Source organism: Chelon labrosus (genome assembly GCF_963514085.1).
Source record: "Chelon labrosus genome assembly, chromosome: 11".
Lineage (NCBI taxonomy): Eukaryota > Metazoa > Chordata > Actinopteri > Mugiliformes > Mugilidae > Chelon > Chelon labrosus.
The window spans coordinates 21461883-21482522 of NC_140344.1; the positions used below are offsets into that span (position 1 = coordinate 21461883).

At 42.6% G+C, this 20640-nt stretch overlaps 1 protein-coding gene across 2 annotated transcripts in view; it reads right to left on the reverse strand.

Annotated features, from left to right (window-relative positions):
- Positions 1-20640, reverse strand: part of abcc8 (ATP-binding cassette, sub-family C (CFTR/MRP), member 8) — a gene marked incomplete at its 5' end in the record, with an annotated part of 53778 nt that overhangs the window by 31462 nt on the left and 1676 nt on the right. For both annotated transcript variants that reach the window (XM_084555499.1, XM_084555498.1), the window contains 8 exons: positions 4096-4251; positions 4688-4852; positions 5851-6039; positions 8726-8968; positions 12245-12411; positions 13722-13843; positions 16927-17068; positions 19225-19387. In XM_084555499.1, the coding sequence (XP_084411625.1) occupies positions 4096-4251; positions 4688-4852; positions 5851-6039; positions 8726-8968; positions 12245-12411; positions 13722-13843; positions 16927-17068; positions 19225-19387 (1347 nt within the window). The remainder of the gene's footprint in view (positions 1-4095; positions 4252-4687; positions 4853-5850; positions 6040-8725; positions 8969-12244; positions 12412-13721; positions 13844-16926; positions 17069-19224; positions 19388-20640) is intronic.

Genomic DNA, 20640 nt, shown 5'->3' on the forward strand with positions numbered 1-20640 from the left:
GAGAAGCAGTGACCTTGATTGAGCACAATAAGGGCAGCAGGATACAGGCAAGGAGATGTCATAGAAACAACTTACATACAGCTCAAATAACTCATATTTAACATCCTCTGAGAACAAAACACATATTTAGACATTTTTATTTACCTGAAATCTTTTTACAAGATTGCAGGTTAAAACCGATAGAAACGTATAACAAAACAGTTCAGCATCCTCCACAGTAGCTCCTTCTCTACCAGGCTACAACAGAGATGAGTCATGTTTCCACCTGTCCTTGGCTCCTTCCCAGCCTCTGCCCTTGGCATCTCGCTGAACACATGCCGGATACAGAAAACTCCAGGACACACAAAACCAGAAGGAGGTGGATGTGACATTTCACACTCTCAACCACCTCCCCTCCTCCCTCCACCCCCCTGTTCCCTGTCATCTGGATAAGCTGAGGATACAGGGATAATGCAAGCCACTGGGGACGAGGTGTGTGACAGAATAGCGGGAGAAGATTTTCTGTTCCTTTCTACAATAGCTGGGAGGTCTCAGTGATGTGTAAAAATCAAGTGTAAACATAGCACAGTTGCTGTCAGCTCCTCACATCTATATCTTCTAATTTAAGAATGTGTTGTTGCTAAAAGGAAGCTTTCAAACTGCATCCCTCTGGATTCTCACCAACACACATACAGATGATCATGAAAGGAAAACAATATGTCTTCACCAAATTTCCCTGGCAATTTATCCGACATTTATTCATCACAAGCACATTAATTTGCACAACTCTGCACCTTTTGCATGGAATACGTTGCAGAATGAGTGCACGCTAATTAAGTTAACTGCATTGAGCGCTTTGAAATCCAAACTGAGAAGACGTGAGGCCGACTGCGTTTTTTGTATTTGCTGCTGCCTGTCTTTGCCAGGACTCCCTCAAAAAAGAGGTCCTTAATCTCAATGGGATCTTCCCGGTAAAATAAAGATTAAATAAATAGAAAAATAAATAAACCAAAGAGACCAATATTACCAGTACACACAGCTTAAATCAGGATAGGTACATGCAGTAAAACCTCCTTATGAATATAAATAGATACTAATATGCATTTAGAAGTAATTCTTCACTGGAATTATCTCACATAAAAACCGTTAAATGAGGAAGCCAAAGACAAAAATGCATGCAGACGATACTTTGGCCCGTCATTGCGGGGAAAGATGTGAATAAAAGCGTTAAAACCTGATGAATTCCATTTGGGTGAGCTGGTTGCAGGTTCCTGTTACTGTGCATGCTGGGACACCTGATGGAAAAGAGCTGTCCTTGACAAAATTGGCTGTCAAAACCTAGCTATCAAATTGTCTGCCTAGATTTAAAAGAAGGAAGACTGATGTCATTTTTAGCCGCCTATAAAAACACATTTTGACTGGTCGTGGGCGGACGTAAGAGTAATAAGATGTCTGAATCCTATTTGTCAGCTTCACAGTTGTGGTTCTGGTAATACTGGTGAGATTTTGCAAGCGATTCCTGTTATCGCGTGACGGGAGAGGCAACAAATAGGCACGTTTCCTGACAACAATGGGAAATTAAAGGGAATCGGAAGCTGCAAAAAAAAAAAAGAAAAAAAAAAAAAAAAAAGAAAAAGATAAAGGGACACCGAAAAGTGCTGACGCATCTGAGATCACTGTCAGACTTCAAAAGCCCGCGGACAGGACCCATCAGAGCAGGAGGCAGTAGAGATCGAGCACTTTCATTCACAGTTTAGATCAGACAGGTGGGTTCAGACGGGGAATACTAATGCTGCTTAAACCTATCAGGAAACAGCAGTGACACTGACACTGGCGGAAAGGCTGCGGTTTTCTTATTTATTTGCAAATTCATATATTTGCCGACTGTTTAAATCGACAAGTCTGATGTTCTAGTTATCCATAATGTGTTCGAGCAACATCAAACTTTTAAACTGCATGCAGGAATACTGCAGAAAATGCAAAATGATTGCTTGTCATGTCTTTCAGTTGAAAAACTCTGTATGCACGTGCCGTTCAAGTTGGTGTTTTGTCTTTTCAGCTTTTCAAAATGTTAATCTGCCTTTGAGCTTCTTGATGCATGAGGACTTGAGGCAGTGTTTCCTGCCAGAAAGAGATAAGAGCATGTTCTCTGTCCAAAAAAACAACAAAAGATGCCAACAAAGGCCCAAACAAGCGAAAGATGAATATATAAATATTAGGCAAAACACTCACCAGGCCTGCCAATTTTGTCAAAATGGACGAAAACAGGCTCAAATAAGGCTAAAATATCAGTCCTTATAATACTGGTAACTCCTCACCACCAAACTATTGTATAATTATCTAAAGTCTGGCACATCTAAGAGTGTTTCTGTCTCTAAATCAATGTCTTGTTTATATATCCTCAGCTGCTGTCACTCACTGCTTTTCATTTAGTTTGTGATGGGTATTTCCACTGCCTCTACCTCCGTACACCTCAACCGGCAGAGCCTGTTAACAAATGGACAATGTGAAACCCAAGCAGGTACACAAATGAGAATAATAATTGTGTTTCTGTTTGAGGCGAAACCATGCCTCAAGATTCGATATGGAGGGTATTATGAAAGGCCAGAGGGAACAAAGAGTCGGCAGATGAGAAATGGTCTAGTGTCGAGCTTTGAGAGAGAACAAGAGAAAGAATGAAACATAAATCAGTTTCACCAGGTTTCCTGTAATACTGAATTTCCAGTAGAGACTAATGGACCTCCAGGGCACGCTGAAATTGGATATTCAATATATACTACAATGGTTGTTTTTAAATTTCTCCTGAGGACTTAATGGTATATGACCACATTGAATACTCAGTGCTGTGTGTTGTGAACTACGCGATCCAAGGTTTCAAAGCACCATCTATGTACACAGCCCTTTATTTCCCTCTTGATCGTTTAGAAAGCTTCGCCTCATATTATGAGCCTGATGGGAACGAGCATAGAATACCGGAGACAGGATGCTGCACAACAGTTCAGTATAAATTCAGTGGTGTGACAAACCCCTTTGAACCACAGCTTAATGAAGTTTACCGCGTCAGGATGCAAAGAAAAAACCCCAACGTGCAATGAGAGGTACAGAAAGCCAACAAAAAGCCACAAAGCCATAGCACAAGTGACAAAAAAAGCACACATGCAGCCAGGGCAGCTTTGTTGTCTCTGACAAGGTTATGATGCCAATGGAAATGGAAAGCGTCAACGCGGGAGAGGGTGGGAGGAAGCGCCATCTCAGACAAAGCTTGCATATGATATAACAATGCCACGGAGATAAAGAAAACATGCAAGCAGTCATCAGCTGGATGCTCGGCTGTGTGTGGTATTGGCTCCATCGGTGCATTTCCCATGATCTAGTGTACTCATTGCTGAGCTATAATCTTTCCCCAACTCTAAGGCAATATATATTTTCAGGGTTCAGCAGACGACATGAGGATCACAAAAGGGTCACAAATTGCTTGGAGGAATATGGCGCCATCTCTTTCAGTGGACTTGTGCAAGCAGGAGTACCTCTGAATATGAAGCAGATAAAGAATAAGGTGGATGAAAAGCCATCGCTGCACAGAAAAGCAACGTGCCTTTCCACACAGGTGTTTGGGTACCGGGGGCGTCATCATAACAAATGTGACGTGAGTCATCATCTGTCAGAACATGAGGCGAGGGCTGCAGTGCCTCTCTAGATTGCTCTGTTGAGTTTGTGTCAATCGTGTGATCGATGTAGGGACACGCACGTGGATGCATGGGTTTGGCGGGCAACACTGAATTCAAGCCAAACTTGTGTTTGTTTGCAAGAAAAGTCCAGAGGGCACCTTTAGGAATGGCACAGCTGTCTTTTCAATAAAACATATTTAGCAACAGCATGTCTACTGCAAAACCTCCTGCCTACACTGACCTCTCTCTCTTCTTTAAGGGAAAGAGTGTAGCAGCATACGAATATAAAATAATGGTAGTAGCCTTGTACCGCTCTACAGCATAGCATAAACAACGCAATGTTGGAGCTGGAAAAACCTGATGACGTACGACACCTCAGCATCTCGTGATCTCGGTGAACAAACTAAAAAGACGTCGCTATTTGGAGCTGATCCCACATGTTTCTTACCTGGACTGGCATAGCCCACAGGTTGGGACAGAGAAAGAAGAACCACATGAGCTGGTTGGTATCTATGGCAACCAGGTTGCAGATCTGAGCAACGGTCAGCTCGCCCATGGACATGTTGGAGGTGCACAGACGCATGATCTTGTTGTAGATTTTTGTCTGGGGAGAGGACACGGGGACAAAAAAAAAAGGTCTACACATCAGAATCAACAGATGAAATCATTTGTAATTTGTAACAGTCTGACAAATACAAGCACGGGAGAAAAACGGACAAATGTTTTCTTGCATAGTCTCATGCACAGGTCAGAAACTGCAAATGAGAGGCTCCGTCCAATTTGCTTCACCAAAAACCTCACAAAGTCCCTTTCCAACATCTGACTATAAACAAAACACATACATTTGCAGAACTATAAATAAATCACACAAGCAGTAAACCATTAATATGTGTTACAAGGAGGAATAAAAATTCATTTACAACTTGAGCAACAGCCAAAAGACTCTAGAAACACAGTAAACATACATTTCTGTGTTTATTTTTGACAGTTTTCCAAAAAAAAAAACGTCAGCTATATTTCAGAGAACGTCCCCAACGTACCTGTATGGCTCCACGCAGGTTGATGCCTGTTTCAATGGCCACATAGTAGGAGGCCTGGAGGAAGGTCCTCTGCAGGAGCAGGGCGAAAAAGAGCAGCACAGCCAGCACATATGCATTCTCCAGAAACTCCTTGGAGGAAATGAAACTGATACCGAGCAGCTTAATCTGGAAGCAAAAGGCAGGCAGGCAGAGAGAGAGAGAGGGGGTAAGATAGAGATATCGACTGATTTATCATTGAATAGTCAGGCAGAAACCAAGGTCGGTAACACAGGATGAACCCTCCAGGACTGGATTTGACCTGAAGAGTTTCCATCAGCAATGAATTTGAACTCAAATGTTTCCCTTCCTTCCAAAGTCAAAGGTAACAGCGTCCATTTAAAACGTGTCATTTCAATTTTCCAATTTGACAGCAGGTTTCAGTGCTGTGCGTGAATTAAATTGAAGCGGAGCCTTTAACACACAGCTGATATGTGGGTGTGAGCTGGAAACCCAAGAAGAATGCGATTCATTTGTGGCGCACAGGCACGGTATCTCCCTCAAAGATTAATTAATTCTGCATCAGGCAGAGATCATTCCTCAAGTAGAGATTACAAATTATTGATCAGCGATGAGCCTCAACTCCACAATAATGACTATTGCTTCCCACTCCACAATACATCTTTCTGACTGAGATACAGAGCTCCTTCAACAGACTCTCAACATCATATAAACAGACTTATTTCCAGTCTCCAAACTGGCCAACCGTTAATAATATTTACTGTGAGGTCTTTTCTACACTTCTCAGATTAACTTTTGATATTCCACTGCGTTCCTTCCTTTGTGACTTTCAAACAAATAATTAAAGAGTTATTATTACAGAAGGATGTCTTGAGTGACAATCTGCCCTGTGTGGAATCTAAGAAACCGAGACAGCCTCAGCAGCAATAAGACTCATAAATATTTCACAAGGCTTAAATTAGTGCGCCCTGTGGCGATCTGGTGTACCGGGGAGAGATGGGCGTCATAAATGTCTCTCAAAACTGTAACTGTGACCTCTGAGAGTCAGGAGGCTTGAATTCTCCACAATCTACAAGTCCTAAACTCAAGGGTGCTTGGTTTTCCTTGAGCTTCAATGTATTTTAAACACATTGGGGGCTGATTTTTATTCATGGTTGACACCTCACCGGCGGCTGAATGGTTAGATTGTCTTTGCTGATGTGGTGGACGATGCCGGAGATGCAGAGAGGGCCAGCGAAGCCCAGCAGGTCGGCCAGGAAGCGGAACGTGATGCTGAGGATGAGAGGTCTACCAAATGCCTTCCTCAGGGCCTGCCAGATCCAGGTTGGGCCTTGGGGCACCAGGCCCTGAGGCCTCTGAGGGGACATAAATAAAAGAAAGAGAGAGAGAGAGATAGAGAGAGAGGTGTGAAAATATCAGCATGTAGAGTGAATTCGCTAAGGAGAAATGAGCCACGGTCAGACACCGAATAAACAATTTGAGCTTTGCAAAAGGATTTGGATAATTAAATTGCATTAATAACTATCTATTAGTGGTGCATTTGCATTGCTCAGTTAGTGTAAGGAAGGTAGATGATGGTGAAGAGCCTGTAGAGAGACTGGAGCGGCACTTTTCTGAGCAGGTGAACTCACGACAAAAGTAGGTTAGAGAATAAATGCCTGCCAAGAGGAAATAACTGCTGGAACATAAAAGCTGAATCAACGCCATTTACTTCAGAGTCAGTACAGCACCGCAACAGAAACCTTCAAAATGAGGTCAAGTTCGGGCTCACATCCTCCACGCTACTGCTGCTGCTGCTGCTGCTGCTGCTGTTGCTGCATTATCATGGGATGTGGTGATTAATTACTAGTTCAACCCACCGTATATATAACTGCTCTGGAGGCAATGCTGGAAAATCACAGCAGAGGACACATTATGTCAAATGACAGAACACGTTTGGGAGATAAACAGATTTCCAAGGAAGAGCGACTGATGTTAATTTATATTTAGGAATTATGTCCAAATATATTAATTTCACAAACAACACAACAGCTTGGTTCAGTTAGTCATTTAGCAATGATCAGAGGGAAACATCTGGACTGTCACGGTGCAGTAAACAGTCCCAGAACATTTTCACTGTGTGTGTGTGTGTGTGCTCGTGTCTGTGAATCATTCTCAGAACTGTGAGAACAGACGTGACCGTTATCATGCGTCTCTATCTTTCCATTTGAGCACGTATCGGGCCTCGTACGAAGCCCGTGTCACTGTGTGCATCACGCACACGCATGTTCACATCCTTTTCTTTCTACCTTGGGTTCAAATAACTAGGAAGGAGGATGTTTCATTCTCACACACTCAGAGTGAAACTTGCTTCCCATGAAGCGCAGTGCTTTCACCCCCGCAGGGGTCGGGATGTCACATCGTTCACAGTACAATGGGATTGACCCGTTGCCTCCGGGCCCTCCTCTAAGTGCCCCACCACCGCCGCCACCACCCTTTCCCCACCACTCCGCTGGGATCTCCGAGTCTGTCTCATCCCTCGCTCCTGCCGGAAGGAAGTGGGGTTTCGTTCACACCGGACGCACACGCAGCAGTGACGAATCTCGGTGACCTTCCAAACACTGGAAAACAATGACCCTGCCGAGGAGGCCCTTCATCTCTGACCCCTGACACGTGTTCCAAGTGAGATGGAGAGAGGAGCAAAGAGGAAACAAGGAAGCAGCTTGGACTCAACAAGACTCAAAGACCACTGCCTCAGGGCAAGAGCATTGTGATCCCCAAAAAGTCTCAGCGACAAAATAATATCATACCATACTTTTAATCTTTCAAGGGTTTTTTACGAGTGTGTTTAAATTTTTACAAATGTCAAGAAGGAACTGAAAATGTTTTCTTTGACTGCAGACAGCTCTATATTTCCTTCACCGACAGATGCATTTGTGCAAACTGAATAACACCTGAAGGAAGCCCACAAAGACACAGAGATAACATGCAACACAGACAGCCAGCCTGCAAACTCAGTCTGCATGTACTGCATGAGGCTACAGTGCAAACCAATCAGTCACTGATTCATTATGCACCTTTGCAATAAGAGCAAAGAGACAGAAAGTGCTAGAGGTGTACATCGATAGGAAACACTGTGAGAATATAAAAAAGGACAGCGGGCCCGAGCACATGTACGTGTGCGCACGCCTGAGGCTGTGTGACATTTCAGTGTTTACACTGTCAAATAAGCAAATCTGTGACGTCTAAATCAAGTTTAATGGTCCCAGTTCAGCCACGGCTGAGTCATCACAGGAAAGAGATGAGCATTTTTCTGAGAAAGGCAGTATTAAAAAAAAAAAAAAGAAGAAAGAAACTAAGCACGATTCCCAGATCGCTTCATGTCAGTCTGACCTCAATAAAAAATAAATTCAACAGATACGCTGAAAAAAAAAACAAGTTTATTAAGATGCTTAAACAAATGGGCTAAAATAAAGTGAACTGGCTGCCATAAGGAGCTGGAAAAGCTGCACTCTGAGCTCTTACATAAATACTTAAAACCTGATTTGAATCTCTAAGTGGAGGAACCAGGCTGATCCCTTGATGATAATCATCCAATTCAAAAAAGAAACAGCAGTTTTCTGCTATTTAATAACCTGCTTTGCCCAATGATGCTTGATTGAAATAAGCATTAAGAACTGTGTATGTGCCGACATTTGCTTTACGCATTTATACAAAGGCTCAATAATTAACTTGGAAAGAAAGAGTGAATTATTTTCACTCAATTTGGCAAACTCCCTGTGGCCATCTGCACCAGCGCCTGAGACAGCTTCATTCATTCATTCAGCCACAATCACACGGGGAAGGCAGAGATGGCTTTGAGTTTCACCATGTCAAGATGTAGTGGAGAAAAATCATATATACACTGGCTGTCCTAACAGAAAGGACGTGTACTATTTATTCATAATAGTCAATACTCTGAACAGGCTTTCCCCTTTAATGTCTGTGTGTTTGAAGCTTCCGCACAATGTTTTATAAATTAAGATGATCAATCCTAAGAACAGTCCACTAGGAATTACTAACCTTTTGATCTTCAAAGGCCTTGCGGAGCTTGATATAGTTCGTGAGCGCTCTCATCGCAATAGGCAGTTTGCCGATGACCTTCAGGTCGATGGGTCGTCTGTGAGCGGAGGTAATGAAGGTGTTCATCCACCAGTAGGTGGCTTTGGACAGCAGGTTGACGAAGGGCTGCAGGAAACGAACACCGAGGTCCTGGAGGTCTTCGGGAGGTTTCACTTCTGGTGGATTTGCGAAGCACATGTAGCGCTGGGGCGGAAAGAGGAGGTTTGATTTAATGTCATGCAACGAGCTGAAAACAAAGGCTGGATATAAAAAAAAAACATCTGTTCGTCTTTGATAACTATAATTTACACATGCAAGAGAGAAACAAAATAAAGGAAATGTCAGTGAAACACTATTATTAGTATGCTTAACTACAGCTGCTGAACACACAAATGTTTCTTAATTAGAGGCTATCTGACACTGCTATGGCAATCGCTGACTTTTGGCGAAGCTCATTTGTTCATTTCTCTGTGTTACTATTAACATAACTCTTAAAATGGGAAAAATCAGAATGGTCTGAATACAAGGAGTAGATGTGATGCTGTGGAGTTTAGTTTTTCCAAGTGCTACCTGAAGACTGTCAGAAGAGATGAGCAGTGCATTTTCAAGCGTCGTAGAAACTAGGTTAAGGACTGTTAGACTAATAAGCCACAAACAAAACCAGCAGCATACTGTGCTATTAATAATTCACATAAGTAACATCGAGTCCCATATTCTGTTTTTGCGATTTTGTCTAAAAAAATGTGTCAAGAGAAGAATAATACTCAGCAATTATGTTTTGCAACATCATGTTTCATTGTGAATTAATAAATTAACGCGATTAAACATGCAGAAGGACTAGCAGTTTCCGTGAGTCGGTGAGGCAGCCAATCAATACCAAGTCATAAAAGGATTACTGATAATGTGATTAAAATATTTAATCGCCTGAACAATACTTAATCTAAACAAGAACATTTAAACCCGTACAAAAGAGCCCATAAATGCTCTGTGACAAATGGAGCGTCAGCAGCCTGAGTGCAAGGCATGATGGGAAAATCACTTCCTTTGCTGTTCACCCAGGGGAGTCTGATTCTCTCACAGATGTGTGCTCAAACAAGAGGTTAACAGAGATAAACACACTGGACTGGACCGGACAAAATTGTCCAGAGGATAGAGACATAAAAAGTGTACACTGGCCTGACATTTCAAGGCTGAAAATGTCAAAAGCTGAATACTTAAAAGATACGACCGTGACCGGCGTGGGGGATCACAAAATATAGAGAGACATTAGATATAGTTCTTTTCTTTTTTCTCTGAGAAATTAGCTAGCTAGAAACTAGCTAATTGGAAATAGACACCGCTGATCCAATTTTAGACACATTTTAGTCTGGACGACATATGAGCCAGATGTCAGGCAGGCTGGAGACGCTTTACGAGTATTTCATGAAGCTGGGAACTTTTATTCTTGGCCAATGATTTTATGTTTACTAGCCTAAAATGAGAAATATTACAGTTGTCTAAGGGAGAAATGGATGCCGGAATCAAAAATGGCACCTGGTAGCTTAAGAAATCTCTGTGCATTAAAAGTGTGAGTACGGTAGTATATAGACAGGATATAGTTGCATCTAGCTTCCTTAAAACATCTATCACTGACATTATCGTGTTAGCATTGAAACTGCGAGCCTGTTAGCATCTTGATGTTAGCATGCAGCTAAAAGCGCTCCCGCCCCCTTGTAAAGACAATACATATTATTATTATTGTGTCTCTTATCTACTATATGCATCTGATAAAAGGACAAGAACTGACTGCAAGGTGTTGTTTAAGCTAATTTCAAAGATGTCTGGCAAAAAACGATATCCCTAGTGCTGCGTAATACTGCACACGCCCTACAGAAAGCACGTAAACAGCCCCATAACAGCTTAAAACTAATGCCATTAGGAGAACATTAGGACTACAGAGGGAAGTTTGGTTTAATACCGGGAGCTATTAAACTGGTAGTTAGTCATATCACTGTACAAGACATAGTCGGTTTGCTCTTGTGCAGAATGGTGACTCATAAATAATAAAATTGAAGCACTTATTTTTTTGTGCCTTCTGGATGTTGTTGGTCATTTGTGGACTGGCCCCTGCCACTGGTCTGTGCACTCAGGCTTTTAGACACGGTCATGTTGTTTCGATTTTTCTTTCTTTTTCATGCGTGAACAAATTGTGAATGTTGTGCGTTGATGTACCTCCCCTCGAGGGACAAATAACACGTTTTGCCATTTAAATTAAAATTGGAATCGTGGTTCATTCTGGCTGCAAACTCTCGCTTCTGGATTTACCTTTGGCTTTTCTGAGTTTTCAGAAATTTGTCACTCAGAAGGAAGGTAACTGTATGCTATCATTCAAATGACAGCAACGTCTGATGTCTGTGTGCTGTCACTCAAAAAAGCATCCAAAAGCATCCAAACTATATTTAACTTATTTTTGGCAGCTTCAGACGACTGGAGCCATGTGGATTTCAGACGAAAACCGGCAGAGGTGACTACATCTAAAACCAGGCTACAATTACATGATTACACATGCCTGCACATAGTGTTGTTTTTGGCGGCCTGTTTTAATTTTAGTTTTAGTCTAGTCTTTGTGTCAAGCTGTCATTTTAGTTTTTATTAGTTTTAGTCATGTTCATACTCTTTTTAGTCTAGTCAAGTTTCAGTCAACTAAAAGTCTGAGCATTTTAGTCTTATTTTAGTCAGAATTATCCATGACTATTTTCGTCTAGTTTTAGTCGACGAAAACTGATGACATTTAGTCTAGTTTTAGTCAATGAAAATTGTATTTTAGTCTCTTTTTAGTAATGCAATTCTATTTAACCCAGTCAATATAGTATAAGTACCTTGTATAGACAAAAACCAAAATTTTCTTTTAGCCAAACCTATTTCAAACAAGGTTCTTATTATCTTATCTCCCTATCTTTCACCACAAGACATTTGGTTTTATTTTCCACTTCGATGTATTTAAAGTTTTTCCAAATGTCTTCTCTTCTTCTTCTACCAAAGACCCCCGGCTGGCCGGCCATCGTTCCCTTTCTCTGTCACGCTACTTCTAACTAATGCCGCGAGTGGAGCTTGATGAAGTGACGTCGCCTGCGAGAGAAACGGGCTCTGGACACAGGAAACAGAAAAACTACAAAATAATAATAATAACGCGACAAAACAAGACAAAATTACGTTGTAACATTTCGTCTCTCGTCTCGTTTTGGTCAACGAAAATGGAGAGACATTTTAGCATAGTTTTTATTTTGTAAACCACATTTAGTCTCGTTTTTATTCGTCAACGATATTGCATTATACATTTAATTATAGTCATCGTCGCATGACCAGCATTTACGTTACGTCTCGTCTCGTTTTAGTCACGTGATAAAGGTTCGTTGACGACAATATTTAGTCATAGTTTTCGTTGACGAAAGCAACACTACCTGCACACATACATACACACACACAGAGACACACACTCACCCTCCCCAGGATGACGTTGATCTCTACTGCCAGCAGGAGTCCATACAGCAGCACTAGCAGTCCCGTGATGCAGTAGCGTAGCTGCCTGGGGCCGATGCCATGTTCCGTGTACTTGGCAAACTTGACGGTCTTCATGATGAAGGCCAGCACCCAGTAGATCAGCAGGGCTGCGGAGATTTAGCAGGGATCACAGACACGTATTAAATCACCAGAAAAGCCCAATAGAGAAATAACACCAGTACAGACTTACATTAGAGCTATGGTCTAAACTGAATGTCTGTCGTAGTAAATCCCTTTGTAGGGAAATAGATTTGTGCGAACTTCAGGTGTATTTCATTACATTTGTTTGTATATATTTCTACAATACAGGCATTATTTGATATGACATTTCCTGCAGCTGCAACACCTCCAAGATATTAACTCTGATGTGTGCTCTGTACTATCTCCTTTTTTCCCTTTCTCTTCTTACGGCTGTCTTCTCCCTTTCCTCCTCTCTTACAATGTCAAACACTCATCAGCAATGTGTGTGTGTAGCAGCTCTCAAGGTTAAAACATATAAACCAGCCAATAGCAGGTAAGTCTTTGCTCAGTGAAGATTTTTTATTTTTTTTTGAAAGCATCACCCCATGTCAGTCTTGCAGGTTTATGGTAAATATTTAGAGACTGGTTGTGAAGACCCTGAGGGAAATTGACCGGTTACACTGCCAGGTAACAAGGAAACCTATCATGCGGTCGGACTCTGCAGCAGACTCATATTCACTATCCTCTACGGCGTGATGATAGTTATCAGCATGAGTCTCGCTTTAGAAGATTCACTTCTGTCTAGCTGCAAAGTGGAGACCTAAAGGAGCCAAAGGAGGCTGCCCACAGGTGAGTTAATGACGCATGAGATGAACGGGAACAGCTGAGGAGTAGCAACAGGGCGACCGAGCAAACATGGGCGTTGCACGATGCGAATGGACAATTATATTATCACGATTGTATCATTATCAGATATAATTAACGGACGGAGGATACGGTCAAAGCTTGCTGCGCTAAATATGCAAACTGCAGATGGCTCAAATGCATAATTAAAATCCACCCACACCTGAACAATTCCACCAGATGACAATGACCTCAATCATTTGGCAGTCTTATCTGAAGCTCATGCACCGTTCAGCTGTAAATGGCTGCACTGGCATCATTATCCAAAATCTTTTTAATGTATCATGCCAAGGAGTTCAGGGAATTTTAATCAGCTGTTGTTCTGAATTAAATCATTAAAAGTTCAAGGAATCCTGCATTACAAGCCCTCAACACGATTCAGTAATGATTACACAAGACATAATTAAATTGCGATGTTACAAAAGGCAACGGGCTCTTGTTTGAAACCCTGACTTGGTAGGAGGTTTCAGTGGAGCCACCTAAAGCCAAACATAAAGGTAATAAAATGACTGATTTGGTTTATTAAAGGTAGATGAATTTAAGAATACTGTACCTAGTAGTAGTTTGGGGAAGTTGGAGGTCTCAATGTTATGATAGTAGACTATAGAGGTGATGCCGGCCATGAAAGCCAGCGCCGCAGGCATGTACAGGTGAAGATGGAGGGACTGGCTGAACCTGCAGATGAACGTCAAACAGGAACTGGTTAGAGACAGCTGACTGTATATACCAGGAACAGCATGATTTAAAATGTTTAACCACACAGTCTCGTCTAATACTACAAAGGGTTATGTAAGCCTTTAAAAAAAAATGCCCACGCATCTGGCAGGTGCCTCATTAAGCACACAAGTTCATACACTTACAACACGTACAGACATGAGCAATCATTTCTGCCTCTGCCTCGGTGCAGCACTGAGGTCTGCACAAAACGCCCAGTGAAGAGGGAAGCAGATGGAGAGCCCTTGTGTTCACATCAGCCGCAACCACTCTGCCCTCCAGCCTGCAGAAACAGCTTATAAACAGTAATCCTCAGTGTTTACTGGACTGGAGTTACGCACGGGCTCACTACATTAGACAACAGGATGAAGAGGCTCCGCAGAGAGGAAAATTGATTCTGCATCCAGCTGCGGTTCCCTTGATTTTTTTTTTTTTTGATGTGATTAACGCCTGACATTTACCTCAGTGGCAAACACACGAGAAGGCAGGTTTTAAATATGAGCACACACTTATTGGCTCTATCCTGTCCTGTTTCTGTTTTCGGGAACAGGAACAGCAAACACACACTTCATGGTCATGTGCAAACACTGCATTGGATTTCATTGACACTCGCTCCTCCTGCTCCATTTAGCCGAACAAAACACCGATCTGTGCTGCAGTTCAGGGAGAAGTAATTGCAGCTCGTTTCAGTTTATAATGGAGAGAAATGGGAGCACAGATACTGAGATTTGGCTCAGACCGTAATGTCCTGGGTGGTGGTGAAGCTGTTGGCCGACTGGCGCGCGCAGGTTTGTCCCATTGAGATCAAATATCTCTTTTACAAGGGAGACCTGGCCAAGAGTGGCAGCAGCACAATTTTAACAGGAAATAACATAAAAACATGACATTTGCACAAAGGCAACAGATTTTACCATCTTTTTAAACTTGTTTGGGGATGCGAAGTTCAAGACACTTGACTATAAAATGGTAAAAAGTACATAAAGCCTTCTGCCTTTCTTACACGTAATGTTATTGCATCTGAACAGAAACTATATAAGATATCTCTTATATACAGTAAACTACATGTCAGAGTAGTTTATACAAACCATTTGGGCAGGACTGCTCTACATCGGGCTGTTTAGGTTGTAACTGTAGCTTAAACGTAAATATATCCCTGTATTTACATGTAAAGATAAAGTTGAATGTTCTTACTTCTTTTAGGTTAACACGTGATTTCTTACCTGTTTAATTCTGTGATAAATAAAACTATAAATCTTAAACTGTTTTAACTACAGCCTGCAACACAGTGAGTGGATAGAGCATCACTGTTGCTAGCTGCGTTTAACCCTTAGCTGCTTTTGTATAAAGCTGAAAACACAGGGAGAAGTAATTGCAGCTCGTTTCAGTTTATAATGGCAAGAAATGAAGTTTAGAAGTTTTTTAAAAGAAGTTTTCTTTTAAATATTTTAAACTAAAAGGCTACCTTGTTGTTTTAATCAAGAAAAACTGTGAATTTGTCAACAACTTCCTGGACAGAAGTTAGCTGCTGAAGGCTAATTAAGCACTTGTATGTACTGAATTGCAAAAAAAAAAAAAAAAATAGAGGATATTCAGTTTCACATCGTGTAAAAGTGGAAGATTTAGTCCGTGAAATGCTCAGATACGCTCCGCAACACATAAAACTAAACTTTTTTCCAACTAAATCAGTATGGTAACATTTTTGCTAGCTTGCGCTACATGCTAATATTTACAAATGACAAATTGACAAATTAAAGATAATTGAGCACTGAATATAGATTCGTCTTCGGCAGGCTCACAAAAAAAAATAAAAAATGAAAGACAACATTATAATACAGACAAAAAAAAATACATTTAAACAAACCAGAGGTTACGCTAGACTTTGTCGTTGTCTGTCATTTTGACTGACAGGGTCATAAAAACCCCGTCATAATCTATTTTTACCCGTCACTTTAATTTTTATTTTTTTTTAAATGATAATAATGACATATTCAATAGCATTTATTTGGTCCAAACAAGTTGAACAGACAATCCAATTATTTTTTAAATAACAGTTGCCTTCCCTCAGTCCTAGCAACACGCTTTCATCCGAGCCCTCCATTTCGGTAGCCGTTAGCATTGACTGTATATGGCCGACCGTTAGCCGTATGGTTAGCCGTCTATGGTTAGCATGATGGTTAGCCGCATAGAGGGACGTGTGCATCAGTGTATTCGGTGTACCAGGAAATCGTGCACTGACAAAAGTTCCGCAATGTTTGTAACGCAAACTGCGATTAGAGACTAGAGCCAACTAATAAGGTCACTCGCCACCAAGTGGTCAGAGGTGTGAATTGCAATCTGTCAAAATGACAGATGGCCTTAAGATTTTTCCGTCACAGTTTTTTTTTTTTTAAAAAACGGTCAATGACGGAAAATATTCGGTTAACGCGACCCCTGTATCAACCAGTCTTCAACAATAAGGAGGGGCTGTTAACAGCAGCGTCTATTTGTCTATTTCTGTTTGTTCAGGGTGGTTCTTTCAGGGAGGATGAAATATTTTTTTAAAGATGCTTTTCCAGGCCAGTGGAACCTTATAACGTTTGCCTGATGGCAGCATCATCTGAAGGCAGTGGCGGAGGGGCTGAGAGGGCTCTTTTGTGATCGGGATGGCTTTCCTGGTCACAGACCGACCGTACAGGTCTGAGAGGGGGATTTGTGGCGCTCCGATGATTTTGCTAGACCTGGTTAACTGCACAGGCGAGTTTTGTTTTGTGTCTAGACGAGAGGAAGCCGCACCAGGAAGAGATGTTGAAGGTGAGTATGGATTCAATAAGAGACTTGTAGCTATTCTATCTAGGCTTAAAATTATGCATAGAGGGCATGGTTTACATGTCACTTAGAGTGACAGGTGGGCGCCCTGACCAGGTGTACATAGTTTCCTCCTTTCTACTAGCGCTAATTATTTCAAAGTGGAATACACCAAAATATTTAAAGGTGAGCACGCAAGTCTTTAACAAACATCCTGAAGAGGCTGCGTGGTTAGATTATCAGCACACCACCGTACATACCCATCTGAGACGATGCCCTCTGCAATCTCACATACGAGGATGAAGAGCAGGACGAAGGTGAGGAGCCAGCGCAGGTTGTGACCGGGAAAGTGAAGCCAGGTGCTGTGGTGGATGTGGACCTTTGAACTCTGGCTGCCCCAACCTGTAAAAAAGAAAAAAAAGAAAGAAAAAGTGTGTTTCATTTTAAATACACACAGACAAAAGATTACACGAGCGAGATGACAGTAGTCGTTTTTCTTTTCTTTTTCAGCCATAAATCCACGCTTGAAAAATAACCTTGTGAGCAGCCTTGAATTATAGCTCCTTGTACATCCTGAGCTACATGACAAAGTGGCCTTATGCTCACAGCGGGCTGAATAACTTGCAGAAGGTAAACTAGAAGATGGCAGACGGCCAGAGTTAACTTTCAGGAGTTCAAGAAATCACTGTAATTACATTGCTGGTTCTTGGCAGGCAAGGCATCGAGAGTGGCTCAACAGCAGCTGGCCTGAAACCCCTCAGTCAATTATTTGAGCTCTCACTGTGACTGTAATGTCTTCGTCCTTTATCCTTTGTTCATTCACTCAGACGGATGTTTCTCTCCGCCCAGACGTTAATGTAAAATGACTCAGTCCTCAAAGTGTCATTTACATTATTAATTCTTGCCACCGTCGTCATTTTCATGAAATTACATAGATGACTCCTCAGCTCTTGGCACCTTTGCAGTTTATCTCACTGTGAAGTGCTGGCACAAGGCTGGGATGCTTTTCATCGCTTCATCTCTTCACACGTGCAAATTCATTCCCTGCTAAAGAACTGTACTGTATACAGTAAATACAATCACAGTGTTAACTCATAATCTGGCAAATGCTCAAAAATAACTCAAATATTATGTTATACGCCAGACAAAACTATATTAATGCAATGTTTTTATTAGAATTTATGTGGATTTCTTGTGGACTCGTTTGCAGTAAAGAAGATAGTGTTTCTCTCTGATTTCTGCTGTATAGCAAACTGTCTTGTAAAGGTGTTGCTGTGCATGTATCCATAGTAGACATTTATGCTAGCAGCCCTGGTGTGACAAGGTAACCTCACAAGCCAGCACTCTAAAGAGGAAAACATTGCTTGGCTGCAGGGCAAAATGGAGTGCAGACTATACTATATAAACAGGACCCTGCCTTAAGAGGTTTTGTCAAGTGACTCAAGCAAAACAGAAAAGCTTTCACACCCCTGAGGTTTGTCTTTGGTGCCAAAGTTGTTAGTGAAATGACTCCAGCTCAGTGTGACAGGAGGAGGGAGAGGAATCCCTGCAGCTCTCAGCTGGGTCATCCTCTAACAACACAGTCACACTGCCCTTTTAGTGAGTGTTTTCGCCGTTCCACCTTAAGCCCCTGTTGGCTTGAAATAGCCATATTTTGTGACAAACAGAAACATTTACGGAGGCAGGGTTTAAAGGACGATTCCGCATGCCGAGGAATCTTTAGCTCGGGTCAAAGCAGCCATATTACAACGTCAAGATAAAAGGTAAATGGAAATGCCACTGAAGCAGAAGTCCACATTGTTTTATTATTCTGCTAAATGTCGCCCCGATTAATGACATGTCAGGAAATAGTGAAAAGGACCATGCACTGTCAGAAAAGCAAATGCTAGTAAAGAAAACAGTCCAGTAGGTTGTGCGTGCTCTTCCACTTTCCCAAACGCAGTGGACGACAGGGACGCGGAGACGGGTGTCAAAACAAACCGGTGGGCTGACAAAGTGTTGCCCCGCTTCAAAATGATGGACGCTGACGTGAGAGGGCAGATAAAGACGCAGGAGCGTGTAGCAGCAAAGCGCGTGCAGCGGTGCAGAGCTGGTCAGTTACACACCGGCGATGATACTAATAGAATGGCCAGGAGCCAGAGAGGGGAGCAGACGAGGTGTAACTCAATGCCAGCGTCCGATTACCTTTCGTCAGAACACTTGTATGCTTGAAACGCACTCGCATCTCAATAACTGTAGTTTTGTCCTGCCAATGAAGAGGCTAACCCTTACAGCTGCAGATATTTGTGGGTGTTTTAATTCAATGAATGAAATGCACAGTCAATATACTCTCTGCTTAATAAATGTGTGCATGGGATATTAAGATAGTATCATAAAATAGCTCACGGAACACAAGCAGAAGTAAACAAGCCGACAGAAAGCAGAGAAGGGCAAATAGAGAACGTGCTGAAACCAATCAATCTACGTGGATTTGCGCTGACACACCACCCGTGTGAGTGCTGAGTGTGTGTGGTCGGTGCATTAAGATGTGGGATAAAGAGGCTCCCGGCGACACTCACCGATGAAGAGGATGGGAAAGGTGATGAAGAGCAGGAAGACATGTGGGACCACGTTGAGCGCGTCCAGGAAACAGCCGTTGTTCAGGACACCGCCGTCCACGTTGTAGGCCACCGAGTGGTTCTCGCTCCCGCAGAACGCCAAGGACATGGTGGAGCCGGGACTCTGCGAGGAACCGGCCGGAGGAAGAGGAGGAGGAGGAGGGGAGGAGGACGAGAGACAGAGGAGAGACGGAGAGATTTAAAAGGAAGAGGTTCTCAGAGCATGTCGCAATTTCAAAGGGAACACTGACTGCGTCTTCAGTGTTTCCCGGTAATTCCCAAAGTGACCTCCTTCCTGTTCCCTCTCTAATCCAGCTCCCAAATATCAGCTCCAGTAAAAGAGAGGAGGCAGAGGAAAAGGAGGGGAGGAAGAAAGGGTCAGAGGCAGTCACAGTCCAGTGCAGCAGCTCCCTCTCCTCTCTGATAGTCTAAGCAGCTTTCCCGGCCATGCTGGTGAGAAACATCTGCATCCCGTCTGCCTGCAGTCTGCAGACATCCTCTAAGGCTGAATCTTCACGTGTGCACAGCGCTGCACGGCTCCTCTGGAATGCATTCAGACAGCCTCACATCGCTCTCACACACACAAGCACACACACACACAGAGCTAGAGCTAGAGCAGCGACGGCATTCTGCAGTGCACCTGCTATTCCTGTCTCTTTGCTAAACAAGAGCGCAAAGTCGACTGTGGAAGACAAGAGCAAAGGGGGCAGAGTGAGCAGGCAGGCTGGAGGACTAAGCAACAGAGACACTAAAGGTAGGAGCATGCGGACTGGAGGGAACAGCGAATGATGAGTGTGAGCGAGAGAGAGGGAGCGAGCGAGAGAGAGAGACATGGCGGTACAGCTGCTGGATGAACGGTGCAAACGTCACACCGAGGTACGTGTGAGGCATGAGCAAGCGCTTGTGATCTAAACCCTAGCACCAGGCTTTTCGCGACCTACATAATTCTATCCCTCGTTTATTTATCAACATTTTAAGCCGGGGAGGGCACAGTGGCCGGCTGCACACGTGAAAAATAGCAGCATCAAATATTTACGCGTCCATGGGATGGATGCATTGTGCGTCTGGTCCTGTGGGGAGAGAACCCCCCGCAGCTGGATCAGCACAGACCACATGGGAGCAGATTTTAATAATCCATCCATCAGTGACACACTCATGGCCTTTACTTGATGACTGATTGGTTGTTTAATGAAATCCATTTTGTGTTGACCTTCACGTGTCCAAGGCAAGGAGATAAGTTTGAATGTAACGAGCAGTTTACATGAGTGTTTTTTCTATTTCAATATCTATGGATGGTGGCAGTTGTCTGACAACAACAAACGGTGCTCTTGATGGCGACCCACCAGGAATATAAAACAATTTTTTTTCCATTTAATT